Genomic DNA, 17,977 nt, shown 5'->3' with positions numbered 1-17,977 from the left:
CACTGCCATCGGGGAACAGGATCCAAACAAAATGGATAACGGGCCCCAAAGCCGCTGCTGCTGCCATCCCATGCTCTCTCTGCTTCGGGCCGATCAATCTTCCTCTCCCTGACGTCAATTCTGCCATCAGAGAGGAAGTTCCGCCCAGCCAGGCAGCGATTGGTTAGCCCGAACTTCCTCTCCGACGGCAGAATTGACATCGGGGAGAGGAAGATTGATCGGCCCGATAAATCGCCAAGGCAAGATGAGTCCTGGATGATCGACTCACTTTGCCTTTGCGAGCTACCGGTCGATCGCGATCGACCTATTGGGCACCCCTGCTTTAACGTGTCTGCTAGTTTAAGATCATAAGTTGATGTGCTATACTGGGTCAGTCCAAAATTCCATTTAGGTCTGTCAAGCCCAGGATCCTGTTGCTGATAATAGCTAATCCAGTTCACAGGTACCCAGCAGGAACCCCAAAAATAGATCTGTTCCTTATTGCTCACATCCAGAAAGAAGCAGTGACGTGTTTGCTACATGCTAGAGGGAAAATTTAATCATGAATTAATAATACGTGTGACTGGTCCATCTAGTCTGCCCAACATTCAGGTCTTTTATCTGCCATCATTTACTACGTTACTATGTATGTTTCATTTACTATATGTAAGTAGACATTAACTGATAACTTGAATCTTCAGTTTATTCATGCAACTTATTTAATGTACTAAAGAATATGTTGTGTGTGATTTTCTGAAAGTAAAATTATCCTTCAGCGCACTATCTATAGAGAACTCTGGCCTATGTACACATAGTAACTGCTTCATTTTTTTTCTTTTATTTGCAGCTTGTACTTCCAGAGTATCTCATCCATGCCTTCTTTTGTGTCATGTTCCTGTGTGCAGCAGAGTGGCTTACACTGGGACTTAATATGCCTCTGTTGGCATACCATATCTGGAGGTAATATCCCACTTGTGAAGCTATGGTTTCAATAATGCAGTTGTCCTGTTATTACAGATATTTTAGGCTGTAAAAATAAGCATTTTATATCTTAAAAATAAAATGAAGGTCTTATTTCAACATTTTTATAGCTGTCTAATCTAAAAACATATTTGTCCAAAGTAGACAATATTTAGCACTAAACGAATTACTGTTTTTCAGCACTGCATGCTTCTTATGCACAGATCATAACTTTATGCAGCAAGAAATGATTCTGCAACACATTTCCAGAAAATAAGTAATTTAATTGTTAATGTACAGTTATAATTGAAATAAAATAACTTTTTAACCTTGTGTTCTCTTTATTTTTTCCTTTATTTGTTAGAAGCTTCATTTGAAGGGGGGATTTTGGGTATTGTTATTTGGTCAGCAGAGGAGGAAGAAATAAAGGAAATATCAGGAATGAGGGGAGGAAGGTAGGGTCCACAAATGATAGAATCTAGAGAGGGGAAGAAGAGGTTTGGGTTGAGAGGGGGAGTGAGTAGTTGGGAGGTGGAGGAGAATGGAAGATTGGATGCCGAGTAACAGGAAAATACAAGATCAGAGCTGGGGAATGGAAGTTCTGGGATGATAAAAAAATTTGGCAAAGAAAGGAAATGTTTCAGGAGGGACATATGCTTTTCATTTCCCCTTCCCAGGTGCCCTTTGTCATTTTCCTTTGCTAGATTCAGAACATAAGAATAGCCTTGTTGGTCAGACCAAAGGTCTATTGAGCTCAGTATCCTGTTTTCAGCAGTGCCCAAATCCCAGGCCATAAGTACTTATAAGGATCCCACAAAGTAGATATATTCATGGTGGTTTATCTCCAGGGATAAGTAGTAGATTTCCCCCCAAGTCCACCTTAATGGGTTATGGACTTTCCTTCTAAGAACTTGCCTAACTTCTACCATATCTTCAGCAACAGGTTTCAATTTAGTTACGCGTTGGTTGCCATTCTCTGTACCTTTTCTTATTTTGCTATATCTTTGAGATGTGATGGCCAGAATGGTACCTAATGCTCAAAGTACAGCCACACTATGAATTGATAAGAGGTATTATAATAATCTATTTTATTCTCTATTCTTAAATAAATTCCAGCATTCTATTTTTTTTTTTCTTGACCACCACCACATATTGAGCAGAAGATTTCAACATTTGTCCATGATGACATGGTAACATAGTAGATGACAGACCTGTATGGTCCATCCTGTCTGCTGAACAAAAAAAGGAGGAAGAAGAGAGCTCCACACAAAAATCTAGGGAAGTCGAATAGTGGAGAACCACAACACCAACACAAGTGTGCAGTCAAAATGTTTGAAATAATTCTTTATTAAAATGATGAAGGACTTGACATGGACCATGTTTCTAACCTACGGCCTGCATCAGTAGTCCAAAATGTCTTTAAAAAAAATTACCAGTTGAAAAATCTACATAACAATAAACATTGTCTTTGTTCTTGTTTTGTTTTTATGTGTTTATGTACATATATATATATTTTTTTTAAATTGGTAAATTTACATTTTGGGCGGCTGATGCAGGCATTCCAGTCTGCCTGGTATATGCATATTTAGTCTTTAGCTGTCCTTGCCGTTCTTAGGGCACAGACTGTAGAAGTCCACTCAGCACTGGCTTAATTTTCAATTACTGTACATAGTAAATGACAGCAGAAAAAAGCCACCTTGGTCCATCCAATCTGCCCAACAAATTGGCCAGAGCCACGCCCACCACTCTGTGCAAGGCCCCAGTCACCCATGTTTAAATGCTGACTGTGAAGTCACCACCTTGCCAACCATATAGACAGCCAAACATAATAGGGTGATAGGTGGTTATAACCAAAACTCCAAATATTGCTGACAATATTGCTACTGGAGTTGCCATCAAAGCCCAGATAAGTTGTTTTGATTTGATCGCTTTCCATTTAGGAATCCTTCATGCTTATCCCAGACGCTCTTGAATTCTATTACCGTTTTCATCACCACCACCACCTGTAGAAGGGCATTCCAGGCGGCCACTACCCTCTCTGTGAAAAAGTACTTCCTAACATTACTTCAGAGTTGACATCCCCCTCCCCCAGTAACTTCAATTCATGTATTCTAGTTTTTCCGCTTACCCTTCTCTGGAAACTTTTGTTTGCATATGAATACCTTGCAAATGTTTAAATGTCTGTCATATCACCTCATCCCCCCTTTCCTTAGGGTATACATATTCAGATACTCATAAGAATTGCCACTGCTGAGTCAGACCAGTGGTCCATCATGCCCAGCAGTCCGCTCACGCGGCGGCCCTATGGTCTAAGACCAGCACCCTAACTGAGGCTAGCCCTACCAGCGCACGTTCTTGTTTAACAGAAACTTGTCTAACTTTGTCTTGAATCCTTGGAGGGTGTTTTCCCCTATAACAGCCTCTGGAAGGGCGTTCCAGCTTTCTACCACTCTCTGGGTGAAGAAGAACTTCCTTACGTTTGTACGGAATCTATCCCCTTTCAACTTTAGAAAATGCCCTCTTGTTCTCCCTACCTTGGAGAGGGTGAACAACCTGTCCTTATCTACTAAGTCTATCCCCTTCAGTACCTTGAATGTTTCGATCATGTCCCCTCTCAATCTCCTCTGTTCGAGAGAGAAGGGGCCCAGTTTCTCTAATCTTTCGCTGTACGGCAGCTCCTCCAGCCCCTTAACCATCTTAGTCGCTCTTCTCTGGACCCTTTCGAGTAGTACCATGTCCTTCTTCAGGTACGGCGACCAGTGTTGGACGCAGTACTCCAGGTGAGGGCGTAACATGGCCCGGTACAGCGGCATGATAACCTTCTCTGATCTGTTCATGATCCCCTTCTTTATCATTCCTAGCATTCTGTTTGCCCTTTTTGCTGCCGCCACACATTGTGTGGACGGCTTTATCGACTTGTTGTTAAGAACTCCCAAATCCCTTTCCTGGGAGGTCTCTCCAAGTACTGCCCCGGACATCCTGTATTCGTGCATGAGATTTTTGTTATCGACATGCATCACTTTACACTCCACGTTGAACCTCATCTGCCATGTCGATGCCCATTCCTCGAGCTTGATTATGTCACGTTACATTTATTTATTTATTTATTTAGATTTTTATCCCGTCCTCCCAATAGCTCAGAACGGTTTACAAATGAACATACACAGTGGGGAGCAACTAGACATATAAGTGGTACAACAGGTTTAGTGATTGGATTTAGTTTTTGGAGAGAATTAAATACAGGGCGAGAAGCAGAGAGAGAGATCTTCGCAATCCCCCTGCGTCTTTACTACTCTGAATAACTTCATATCATCCGCAAATTTTATCACCTTGCTCGTCGTACCTATTCCAGATCGTTTATAAAGAAGTTAAAGAGCACGGGACCAAGCACCGAGCCCTCCGATACCCCACTGGTGACGCTCTTCCAGTCAGAGTATTGTCCATTTACCCCACTCTCTGTTTCCTATGCTCCAGCCAGTTTTTAATCCACGTGAGCATTTCACCCTCAATTCCATGGTTTGCAATTTTCCGAAGTAGTCGTTCATGCGGAACCTTGTCGAACGCCTTCTGAAAATCCAGATATACAATGTCGACTGGATCGCCCTTGTCTATGTCTGTTTACTCCCTCAAAGAAGTGCAGCAAGTTCGTCAAACACAATCTGCCTTTGTTAAAATCGTGCTGACTGGTCCTCATCAGCCCGTTTCCATCAAGGTGATCAATGATGCTGTCCTTTATCAGTGACTCTACCATCTTTCCCGGTACAGAGGTCAGATTCACTGGTCTGTAGTTCCCCGGATCTCCCCTCAAACCTTTCTTGAAGATCAGTGTAACATTCGCTACTCAAGTCTCTTCTGGTATGTGTTTGGTTATAAACCCCAAATATATATATTTTTTTGCTTTTTTTCTGACCAACTTCATGTCTGTAGTCTGATACAGTCTCTAAAACTGAACACAATACTCCAAATGACTTGTACAGGGGAATCAACACATTTTTCGTCTGCTGTTTATACAGTTTCTTTCTCTATGCAGCCTTCCAACTACAGACATCACCTTGTTACTTGGACACAATCGTCCCAAGATCTCTCTCCTGGACTTTGCTTATCAGTGTTTCATCCTATCTCATATATTTCTTTGGATTTCTGCAATCCTAATGCATCACTCTCCACTTCACATTAAATTTCAATTGCTAAACCTTAGATGATTCTTCTAATTGCTTTAGATATCATCTCGTGATTTCTCCCTAGGTTCTTTCCTTGGTTATTGACTTCTATTGAACCTTGCATTGTGTATTTTTTGCATTTCTGTACATTGAATTTCATCTGGCACTTGGATGCCCAGTCTCATTATCATCTTGCAATTTAACAACTTTGAATATTTGTCATATGCAATTTGGATAATCTCACTCGTTTACATTTCCAGGTCATATTTATAAATACAGTAAAAAGCAGCAGTCCCGGTATATATCCCTGTAGCGCATTGCCATTCACCTTTCTCCACTGAAAAAATTGACATGCTACTTTTTCTCTTTAACAAGATGTTGCCTTGTTTCACGATCTTCCTATTGAGTCTTCCATGAACGACTTTCTGAACTTTTATCCAGGAAGGATTCCGGAAGACTGGAATCCTTTACGAAAGGTTTGAGGGGAGATCTGGGAAACTGACCTCGGTACTTGGAAAGATGGTAGAGGCGCTGATAAAGAACCGCATCATTGATCACCTTGATGGACACAATCTGATGAGGACCAGCCAGCATGGCTTCAGCAAAGAAAGATCTTGCTAGACGAACTTACTGCATTTCTTCGAGGGAGTAAACAATGTCGACCGGGTCACCCTTGTCTGGATTTTCATAAGGCGTTCAACATGAACAACTACTTTGAAAAATTGTGAGCCATGGAATGGAGGGTGAAATACTCACGTAGATTAAAAACTGGTTGGCGGATAGGAAACAGAAAGTGGGGGTAAATGGCAATACTCTGACTGGAAAAGCATCACAAGTGGAGTGCTGCAGAGTTCGGTGCTTGGATCTATGCTCTTTAACATATTTATAAACGACCTGGAAATTGGTATGACGAGCGAGGTGATTAAATTTGCAGACGATACAAAGTTATTCAGAGTAGTGAAGACACAGAAGGATTGCGAAGACCTACAACGTTACATAAACACGCTTGAGAAATGGGTCGTGACATGGCAAATGAGGTTTAACGTAGATAAGTGTTAAGGTGATGCATGTCGGTAACAAAAATTTTATACATGAATACATGATGTCCAGTGAAGTACTCGGAGAGACCCCCCAGGAAAGAGACTTGGGAGTAATGGTAGACAAGTCAATGAAGCAGTCTGCGCAATGCGTGGCGGCAACAGCGAAAAGGGCAAACAATGCTAGGAATGATTAAGAAGGGGATCACAAACAGATCTGAGAAGGTTATCATGCCGCTGTACCGGGCCATGGTATGCCCCTACCTGGAATACTGCATCCAGCACTGGTCGCCATACATGATGAAGGACAGTACTACTCGAAAGGGTCCAGAGAAGAGCGACTAAAATGGTTAAGTGGCTGGAGGAGTTGCTGTACAGTGAGAGATTGGAGAAACTGGGTCTCTTCTCCCTTGAAAAGAGGAGACTGAGAGGGGACATGATCGAAACATTCAAGATAATGAAGGGAATAGACTTAGGAGATAAAGACAGGTTGTTCACCCTCTCCAAGGTAGGGAGAACGAGAGGGCACTCTCTAAAGTTAAAAGGGGATAGATTCTGTACAAACGTAAGGAAGTTCTTCTTTACCCAGAGAGTGGTAGAAATCTGGAATGCTCTTCCGAAGGCTGTCATAGGGGAAAACACCCTCCAGGAATTCAAGACAAAGTTAGACAAGTTCCTGCTGAACCAGAACGTATGCAGGTAAGGCTAGACTCAGGGCACTAGTCTTTGATCTAAGGGCCGCCGCAGGAGTGAACTGCTGGGCACGATGGACCACTGGTCTAGCCCAGCAGCGCCAATTCTTATGTTCTTATGTCTTAAACTTGAGGTAAGACGTTCTTTGGCTATTTCAAATTTGACTTTGAACTATGTTAATTTTGGTTTTTATAATAGTTTTTATCATTTTGCCAGACACTAATGTCACTTGCCATTCTGTAGCTTTCTGGGTCACCCCTGAAACCCTTTTAAAAAAATGGTCATACCCTGGTCTTCAGGTGATGTACGCAACTTTAAGGATAGCTATTACTAGCAGGTGTGCAGTTTTATTTTTTGAGTTTTTTCAGTTCTCTGGGGTGTATACCACCAACTCAAGAGATGGTAGTAATTTTCTCTTTAGTCTTGTCACTTTTCTTCTTTCTCTGTTGGTTAGGTCAGCAGAAGGATTTGGTGGGCATTAATACCTCAGGCCACATTTATCCTAGTAAGGTTGCAGCTGATGTGTGACTCCTCACAACCAATTGCAAGGGGGAGTGAGTTCCAAACATGCTGTCAAGGCCCAACCAGGCTTGGCCCTTAGTTTCTTGTAGCAGTTGCAAACCCCTTACAAACCCCCCTCCCTTACCGAAGCAGTAACGGCACTTGGTGAACAGAAGAAGCGCTATAAACAGGCTGCTTTCAGCCAGCCCTGACACGGCTTTTCCTCTGCCACATCACTTCCGACACAGCTGAAGAAAGGCCCTGGCGCAACCTGTTTTTGGCACTTCTCTTCACTGGTTGCTGCTACTGCTTTGAGGGGGGAAGGGGGGGATTGTCAGTACCGGCTCTGCTGCTTCAGGGGCTGGAGGGAGAGAGGGATGTTATCAGGAACAGTTGACTGTTTCTACAGTTGGGGTTGTTGTTGTTTTTTTTTTAACAGTAACTCTCAATCAATCAGAAAAAGCTATCCTGCATCCACCAATTCCCATGGATAGCTGAGTGTCTATTGTAGAGCAGACTGAGAGGCCAAGCTCATTGCTGCTTCTCCCATTATTCTTGTGACTTTGGTGCAAGTCACTTTCACCCTTCATTGCCAAAATTTACCAGTACATGAAAATGTCGGTGTAGTGAATCCTGCAGTAAATAATGTTGGCATTGCTGCAGCATTTATATATCACTGTGCTGGCCAAAGCAATACAAAGGTGTTAGACTGCAGATAGAAAAATGCTTCCCCACAGCTGATCCTTTAAATAACAGCTCCCCCCCATTGGCAGCTATTGGAGTGTCTTCCTGATGAAAAGTAGTGGTTCATGAGCGATTTGTGAGTATCCCTGTTTCATTGATACTCTGTCAAGAAAGGACTTAGACCCCAGATATTGTTCCTGCCCCCACTACCTTCCAGTAGAAACTCAGTACTGAAGGGGGAGGGGAGGGTATGTTATTTTTTTACGGATCAGGGAGGATAAAGGTTATTTTTGCACTGACCACTGGTCCTTTTGATTGCTGTCCAGGAGCATTGAGTTTGGTTAAATGGCATGGTGTTCGTGGGAGAAAATGTACCATTTCTTGAATTGGTATTGACGTTCCATGAATCATGCAGCTTTGCAGTGTTTAATGCTACAGTCGGCTCTCATTATTCACGGTAGCATGGTTCTTGAAAATATTTGCAAACTGCAAAATCATGAATAACGAAATGCTGAGCCTATGGGAAAATAGAGGTTAGGTTCCAATAGTACACATTGCACCTCAAAATTGGTAGTTCTGCACACTAAATTCCTAAATGACAGCCTAGGAAAGACACCCTACCCCTTCCCTCTTCCCCTTTTCTATCAGATAATGGAGTTCTTACCCCTTTACCCTCTCTCTATTCTCCTTTTTTTCTCACACTTTCTTCCTTTCATTTTCTCTTTATTTTGCAATATTATAATTGTAAATCGCTCAGATAACACTGCACAACAAAGTTTTTGCTTCCTGAACACTGCTGGGTGTTTCTTATAGAATTTTGGGTGCTGATCATGAATATTACATCAAAAATTACCCATCACGTACCATTTCAGAGAAATCTTCAATTTTGTCGTGATTTTTTCTTATATTTGGATGCAAACAATTTTTTCTCCCATAAGTGTCTTATCAACCAGGTATAACTGGAATATCTGTGGAGACCTCAAAGTCGTTGCTCTGTTACTAGGACTGCAGCTTGGCTATACAAAGTACTGCTGTTTCATCTGCGAATGGGACAGCCGAGACAGAGAGTCGCACTATTCTAGAAAGAACTGGCCACTCCGTAAAAAGTTAGTTCCAGGACAGAAAAATGTAGCACATGAATCGCTTGTTGACCCGACAAAGATATTTTTGCCTCCTCTTCACATTAAACTGGGACTCATGAAGAATTTTGTGAAAGCAATGAACAAGGAAGGGGAAGGTTTTCGTTATTTAAGACAGATGTTCCCAAGAATAACTGATGCCAAGATCAAAGAGGGTATTTTTGTTGGCCCCCAGATCAGACATGTTATGAGTGACAAGCGATTTGAAGATCTGTTAGTTGGGCCGGAAAAAATTGGCTGGAAAGCCTTGAAAGACGTTGTTGACAATTTTCTGGGCAATTACAGAGCCCCAAACTACATTCAGCTGGTAGACAAACTTCTCAAAGCATACAAGAGAATGAAGTGCAATATGTCACTCAAGATTCATTTCCTCCATTCACACTTGGACTTCTTCCCCGCAAATCTCGGTGCTGTGAGTGACGAGCACGGTGAAAGGTTTCATCAAGACATAGCTACGATGGAGAAACGATACCAGGGCAATTGGAATCCGTCAATGCTTGCCGACTATTGTTGGATGCTACAACGTGATGCACCAGACACTGAATATAAAAGAAACTCGGGAGCAAAACACTTTTAATTCTGTTTCATTTAGTCGCTTGTGCGAAACGTAAACTTGACTATATATTTTATTGTCAGTAAACATAAAAATGTCTATTTCTCATAGTTCTTACGTGATGCAGTAAAACCAAAACCATATTTGAGCATACCAAGTTGGTACCTGTCATAATCACCAAAAACTTTTCAGGAATCAAGACTTAACCAAAAAATTGTTGTGCAGTGTAATTTGATGGGCAGTATATCAAACTTTAAACTTGGAGACTGAACAGAAAGTGAACAGTGGATCCTATTGAGAAAATAAGTTTAGGTTCCTCCATGGGACAGCACTATAGATGCTTGTAATGCACTCTCTGGATGTTTGGGGGCCATATCTAGAAGTGAATACCAGATTCAAAGTGAAAATTATTAAAAAGATAGTTGTTTATAAACACTTATGTGAGGGAGTGATGGGGTGAGCAGTAGGACAGATATTAAGCTTGGAAACCGCCTAGGTAATTTAGGCGGATATAAAATTTTTAAAGAAATAGAATGAAAGCAAAGAAAGCTGTTTATTTTTTTTAGAGCAGATCTGCGAATTTGCGAACACTGGTGCAAAAGGGGAATATTGATCACAAAAGATGCAACCGTGGTTATGTAAAATCGTGCATCAGGAACACACAAATAGCTAGAACAGACTATAGTTTTATTTTCTTGTATAGTAATGAACTGTTTTGCATATACAGTGGTGCCTCACACAACGAACTTAATTGGTTCCAGGAGCAAGTTTGTTATGTGAAACGTTCGTTATGTGAAACGCGTTTTCCCATAGGAATACATGTAAAAAAAAATAATTCGTTCTGCAGCATAAAATATGCTAAGATGACATAAAAAAGATAAATTTTTTGTTATTATTTTTATTTAGATACATCTAAAAACATACATCTCCCTGTCCTTTTACTTCCACTATCTTCCTATCCCATCTCTATTCCCTTTTGTCTCTCTCCCCATGATCAATCATCTCACCACCTCTCTCTGCCCTCACCCTCAGGGTTCAAGATTGCTTCCACTCTTTTTCCTGTTGTTCTCTCTGCCTGTCACCCTATGATTTAGCATCCCTTCTGCCCTTGTCCAATATTTCCCCTTCTCTCCCTCCCTCTCATCCCCTGCTCCAACATGTGCTTTCAGCGGCCTTCTCCCCCCTTAAGCGTCTTTTCTTCTCCACTCCACCTTTCCTCCCTCCCTGCCTCCACCTTTGTGGCGCTTTTGCACCCGACCGACAACAGAACAGGCCCGGTCGGACAAATCTCCCTGTCCTGTAGCCGCGAATCTAAATTACCTTCTTACAGCAGCTGGATTATTGAAGCTGCTGTAAGAGGTAATTTAGATTCGCGGCTACAGGGCAGGGAGGTTTGTCGGCCGGGCCTGTTGTCGGTCGATCGGGGGACCTGACCAGCTGTGCACATTCTTCGGGGCGGACCGCCCCCTCCCCCCTCTTTCGTTCGCCATTGCCTTCTTCCTACCTGCCCTGCCGCAGCCGCACACAGCCGACCGGAAGTCTTCCTGATGTCAGCGCTGACGTCGGAGGAAGGGAGGGCTTTGCTTAAGCCCTCCCTCCGACGTCAGCGCTGACATCGGGAAGATTTCCGTTCGGCTGTGTGCTGCGACAGGGCAGGTAAGGAGAAGGAGACTACCCTCAACCAACCCCGCTGCGATCCAACCCCGCAGGAACCCCGGAAGGATGCAGCTCGGGCGACTTCGTTGTGTGAAACGAAGTACGTTATACGGATCACGACATAAAGTTCGTTGTGCGCAGCGTCCGCTGTGCGAGGCGACCGTTATGCGAGGCACCACTGTATATTTCATGCTTTTATTTTTGTGGTTAAACACCCCCCCCCCCTGGTCAGAGAGAGCCCTAAGCCAGCTGGAAGCTAAAGAAGCACTGCCTGGGCTTTGCAATCCCCAGTTATGTCTCTAACAAGATATATATTTCAAATCTGATATATTTTAATGACAAAATAGAAATAAAATTATTTTTTTCTACCTTTTGTGTTCTCTTCTTTCATCTTCTTTTCACTCTTTTCTTTCCAGTGTCTGCCCTGTCTCTTCAATCCAGCATCTGCCCGTTCCATCCACTGTCTGCCCTCTCCCCCTTCCATATGTATCTGACTTCTTTCTATGCCCCTCTTCCCTTTCCATTCAGCCTGTGCCTCCTCTCTCCTTTCTTCATTTTTATCTCTCCTACACCAGATCTAGCATCTTTATCCCTCTCTCATTTCTCTGCTGAACCCTTTCCTGCATCAATCTCTCTCTACTTTCTCATTCCTCTGTCTCTCCCTTTTCCATCATCTGATCTCTCCATTCCACCCTGACCTTCTTTCCCTCCTGTAATTTCCCTGCCAGCTGTTTCCTTCCTTTTTTCATTCTCCCTTCCCTCCTCCCCCCTATCCAACATTAACTCTCTTCCCATCCCTTTCCCTCCTCCCCTCCCATTAGCATCTCTTCTTCTACCTCCCTCCAGGTCCAGTAGCAGCTCTCCCTTTATCCATCAGCTTCCCAGCCTCCAACAGTGGCTTCCTCACCTTCTAGCAACTCTCAGTACTTGCCTGCAGCAGTGATTTCCTTAGGCAGCCTTGGGTCCGTTGCCGCCTCCGAGGAAAGGGGAAGTTGCCAAAGTGAATCACTACCCTGGCAAGTACGAGAGCTGCTGGGAGGGGAGATAGCCACTGTCGAAGGTTCCGCATGATCTTGCTCCTGTGCGCCCTGCACATTCGCGCCCCCCATCCTCAAGCCGGCACAGACAGCGTTGCACCGCAGGCCCTGCCGCCCAAGATGAGCCAGAAGCCCCTACCCGCCGCATCCCGCACGTGGGCAGATTCTCAGCACAGACGCTGCCGATGGCCCCAATCCACACGCTGATCCCCCGTGCACGCTAACCATCTCCCTTCTACCTGCACCTTCCCTGCGGCCCTCTTCAGCAACTTGGCAGGGGTGGCGATCAAGACAGGCTGCCGATGTCTGGACCTTCCCTCTCTGAGTCCCGCCTATTTTGTTTCAACTTCCTGTTTCCGCATAGGCGAGACTCACAGAGGGAATGCTCGACGTCGGCAGCCTGTCTTGATCGCTCAAGGCTGGGAGGAACGGCAGATTTCTGCCAACACCACCAGGGCATCGATCTCGCCAGCCCTGCGCGGACCGGCAGAATTTTCTGCGGACCGGCGGTTGAAGAACAGTGTACTAGATGAATCTGTTCAAACAGGTGTGTGTGCTTAATCTTACTTTCTTGAACTGAAAAGTACATGAATAATTAAATTATAAAGAATTGTGATGTGAAATAAAATGCTATCACCATGGCAACATTCTCAGTATTGCTTAGAGACAGATGACCTTGTTTATATGAACTTGTATAAATAAAATAACAAGATTTGAACAAGAGAAAAGAATAGAAGATTGTGTTGCCCAGATGTTCTAATTCCGAATTCAGCAAATGTTGACATGCTAAGAATGAGTGATGGAAAGCAGCAGGCTGAGAAACAAGGGAGGCCAGAATTCAAATTCTGTTTCTTCTACTGATGGATTTTGTGATCTGGGGAAAGCCATATCGGCTTCAGTACAAACTTAGAAATTTCACAGGCAGATTAGTGTCTCATTCAAACTAAGTTTTGCCATCCCCATTTAAATAAATTAGGTAATAATTTCATGTCACCTTGAGTTTTCAGGATGGCCGATAATAGTGTGTGTGTGTGTGGGGGGGGGGGTGTTCAGACTAATTTGTGAGGCCTTTTGTTTGCTAGATTTTGTACAGTTCAACAGATCAGTATCATTCTGCATCACAGCAGCTCATTACTAATGAATTTAAATTTTGTTTACCTAAATGTATTAGACCAAGTTCCTGATGTGTTTGTTTAAAAAAAAAAAAAAAAAAGGTGGGGGTATTAAATATATTTATTTTCACCTGCAGGCCAGATCTGCTTTTAAAATGAAGAGTGTACAGCCCAAGCATTTTTGTCATGTTCCATGTTTCTGTGAAATTTTTTTTTGCTAGAATTTATTTATTTTTTTGTTATTGTCATGGGAGCAGTGTCATCAAGCATGCGTGTTCTTTTAAGAAGAATATGTACATGTGTGAACAGTTCAATGTGTGCCTAATTGTGTGTTTTCCTTCTTGTTTTCTTTTTCAAGTAAGCAGAGAAAGGAAGAAGACTTGTCTCGGTAAATGTGAGAAAAACAAAAAAGGCAAGCGAGATGTCATAAAACAACCAACAAATACATTTATTGCATAAAAAGTCCCAGTGTATTTATTTGGCTGGACAACAAAAGCTAGGGTCTCAACTGGGATCTCACTTTCGGATATCTGGAATGCCTTTTTCAGGGGACAAACAAGTAAATACCGATTTTGAAACGATAGGTATGATACATAAACTTTGGTTAAAAACCAAAACAGGTTGATGTCTCTGGAGCAATGCCAACCTGTTTTGTTGATAGCCGAAACTGGGATCCTAGTCGGGACTAGCTTTGTTGTCCAGCCAAGTAAACATACTGGGACTTCTTTATGTCAATAAATGTATTTGGTTGTTTTACAACATCTCGCTTGCCTTTTTTGTCTTTCTTTTTCCGGTGACATGAAATGGCATAGGAAGTGTTTCAAACGAATGCCCATTCCTAGTTAACATGGGCAAAAACCTGAAATGGCTATATTAACCGGCTATTTTAATGCACATAGCCTTGTCTGAAATAATCCTCAGCTCGATATATCTGCCTTCCTTTGGGACACAAAAATCACACTGTATCTGATTTGGAACTCACCATGACTTTGAAATGAGTTTGGAATGGCAGATCCATACTACTAAGCACTCTCATATGGCTGTCTTTTGCCAGTGAGTGCAGTTATTGGCATTTTCAGACCCATTGGTGCTAATGGAGGGGTAAAAATGACTACCCTAGGCATATGATTTAAGTGGTTTTTTTATTCTTCAGGTGTTCTTAAATTATAAATTCAAATGCGTATTTTCCAGCTTATTAGGGGCTCTTTGAGGGTACCCCCCCAAAAAAAAAATCAATATTGTGTTCTCATGTCACAGGTACTATTGCTGAGTACTGTAATATGTATTTTGTTACTTGGGAGTCGTTACTGTAGAACAGACCACAAAATCTGCATGGATGTTACTATATAAGTCAGTGAACAGATTAGAGGAAGTGGTGTCTTTTCAGTGTTTTATAAGTACCACATGAATTACCAAAATTTTGAAGGCCAGAAAAAAAAAAGCACATTTGGAGGGCTGTGTGCAAGCCTGGTTTAGCACATTGCACTTTCAAACATTTCTCACGTAACTGAGTTAGAGGCTATATATAGTTTTACAAATTTAACTGTTTTGAATACATTGGAAGTTTGGGTTGGTTGTGTTTTGGGGTTTTTTCCAAATATTTTAATGCTTTTCTTCTAGGTATATGAGTAGGCCTGTGATGAGTGGACCAGGGTTATATGATCCTACAACAATCATGAATGCAGATATTCTAGCATACTGTCAAAAGGAAGGATGGTGCAAACTAGCTTTTTATCTTCTATCATTTTTTTACTACTTATATGGGTAAGTTCTTAATTTGTGTTTTATCTCCTTCCTGTATGTAGTATACATAGGAGCTAGCTCTGTGGGTGGCTGAGCGCCCCCAATATTGAACACAGTTCTTGATTGTGTCCAGGGAGAAATAATTTCCTTTTTGGTTTAGCGCCCTCAATCATTTTGAAAATTTGGCTCCTGTGGTAGTATATATGAGTTGTGTTAGTTGAAATACCAATTGCATAATTTTAGAATAGTCCCATCAAACTGCTAAACCCCCCCCCCAAAAAAAAATAAAAAACCCCAAACAAACCAAAAGCAAGGTGCCCACACTTTCAAAGAGAAGGACCACAAGACATTCTCAGATCACTGAAGGGTGGTCATGGGTGGGGTCCTTCAAAGTTTTGAGTGGTAAAGGGGTCTCCCCTTGACGTTTGATTTACTATGTTTTATGATTATACTCTGGTTGAAGAAGCTGGAAACTCCACAAGCGTTACTGCCATGCATAGCAAAAAAAAGAAGAAACCACCTTCACCCAGCTATAGGCAGGAAAAGTATGATGAGCTGAAAAAATGAACTCATTTGAGCCACATTGGCCCATGGATTGTAGCTTGGGCTTCAAATGACTCTAGTTCAGGGGTGCCTTCTTTTTTAGACAGTTTTCAAGGCAGTTTTATGTAGGTAAATTGTGACTTTTTTTTTTACCTGTACATATTGACTTTGAGAATTGCCCTACCTTACCCCACCAAGACTGCCACATTCAAGGAAGTTATTCTCAGGCGTATGCTTTGGGTGGGATGGAAAACTAACAGTTGTAGGTTTTATTTTCAAGTCTGCACCTTTATTTTCCTTTCAAGATCTATCTGCATAAAAAACCTTTTTATAAATCATGACCTGTGGCATTTTAAAATCCATTTTCTATTCCATCAACATTTAGGATGGTTTACAAAAGAACATCAAGTGGTAGAGATAAAAATTACATCAAATGAGCAAAAAGTAAATAAAATTACAGTACATAAAAACTAACTACATAATGGACTAGCCATGTTTTCAGTAGTCCTTGGTTTCATATAATCCTGCTCTAATCTTAAATAGAAGAGAATTCCTTAGTCCAGAGATCATACAACGAAAAAATTTCCGAATGACTTTCTGCAGATAATTAAGGAAAATTATGTAGCTGTAAAGTATGTTATTCAAAGGTAAAATGTAACTAACTTTATTCTAATTTTATTTTCCAGCATGATTTATGTCTTGGTGAGCTCTTAGGAAGAAACAATATGGGCGTGGTTCCTGTTAACTGCATGCAAAGTCACATCTTGAGAGGATTTTATTCAGCAAGAACCTTATCAAGATAAACCAATGGGATCTTGTCACATTTACATCAGGAAAAAAAATGGTCCTATTTTTAAAACACTTCCACATTTTGAGTTGGTGGAAAGATTTCATATTTTACTGGGATATAAACAAAAGAATGGAATTAAGTGCAAGATATAAAATGATTGGTTATCTTTTGGTTCTGGGGCTGTATTTGCACTCCGTATGTAACTGCCATCCACCTCTGAACTATTGTATTAATAGCTGGGTGTAATAAATTTTACTGTCCTTAATATTAAGATATTTTTGTTCATGAGACTTTGAGGTTCACCTGGGACTTGAAATTTCCAGCAGCTGTAGACTGTGTTTGATGTGACTGAAAGGAAGTCCTACAGACTCAACCTGATACATAAAAAAAGTCCTGTTCGTAAAAACTTTATTTTTATTTTTTAAGGTATAATCCTGATATATTTAGTTATACATGATTGAGATTAAGCTCACATTTTCTCCAGTACTGTCTCTTTAATTCTCAAGAAAGGTAGCTGGAACACAACACAATCCACAACAATTTATCTGGCAGTGAAAAGCAAATGATAAAAATGTTCTTTAGATGTGTTTTATTTTGTGAAAGAAATCCTCATGCTGATATTGGATTGGCACTTGTACACATTGCTTAATTTCTGGTGTAACCCTACTGATCTATTTGGAATAATATAAACAGGACTGACAATGACCAATATGACTGTGCCATTTGCACAGTTGTTCCTTAGTGCAGTACAATAAAGAGCTCCAAAACACCAGAAGAGTTTGCTTTTAGTGTGTGAGTTTTTATATTTGCAGTTAGCATCTCTTTGTAATTGGTCAGTTCTCACTAAGAAGGAGGAACTCCTTTGAAGCAATAGGGCAGAGGAGATACGTGGCACAGGTATACAAATATGTAAACATTTGACATAAGATGACTGACATTAAGATACTGCACATGCCGATGACCTACATGTAAATGAGTTTGGTGGAAAATCAAAATGTAAATAAACATTACACACACAAACATATGTCCTTGTGATAAGTTCTTACAAATGTGACAGTTTTAGCTGTCAGCTTCCTAAGTAAATAACTCGCATCTTTGATTTCTTCCTTTTTAAGAAGTTAGTTAAATATTTATCTTAGAATGATGTTTATTACATTACATTATATTAGGGATTTCTGTTCCGCCATTACCTTGTGGTTCAAGGCGGATTACAAATGGATTGTCCGGAGATTAGAAGTATTTAGGGAGTAGTTTATACATTTCTTTGCGTTGCTAAGGATTACATCTGAGTTGTGATGATATTAGAAGTACATATGTAGTAGTTGCAGGTGATGCTTCGGACATTTCTGATTGTGTTAGTTCAGTTTTATGTGTTTTTTGAATAGAAGGG

At 41.4% G+C, this 17,977-nt stretch overlaps 1 protein-coding gene across 2 annotated transcripts in view; it reads left to right on the top strand.

The window, feature by feature from the left end:
- The window catches only part of CNIH1 (cornichon family AMPA receptor auxiliary protein 1), a 53,524-nt gene extending 35,917 nt beyond the window's left edge, over positions 1-17,607 (top strand). For both annotated transcript variants that reach the window (XM_033953089.1, XM_033953088.1), the window contains exons 3-5: positions 827-939; positions 15,132-15,275; positions 16,484-17,607. In XM_033953089.1, coding sequence (XP_033808980.1) covers positions 827-939; positions 15,132-15,275; positions 16,484-16,511 — 285 coding nt within the window. In that variant the 3' untranslated portion in view covers positions 16,512-17,607. The remainder of the gene's footprint in view (positions 1-826; positions 940-15,131; positions 15,276-16,483) is intronic.
- Positions 17,608-17,977: the final 370 nt, after the last annotated feature.

The sequence above is a fragment of the Geotrypetes seraphini genome, chromosome 7 (genome assembly GCF_902459505.1).
Source record: "Geotrypetes seraphini chromosome 7, aGeoSer1.1, whole genome shotgun sequence".
Taxonomy (NCBI): Eukaryota; Metazoa; Chordata; class Amphibia; order Gymnophiona; family Dermophiidae; genus Geotrypetes; species Geotrypetes seraphini.
This window is presented reverse-complemented; position numbering and strand designations above follow the sequence as displayed.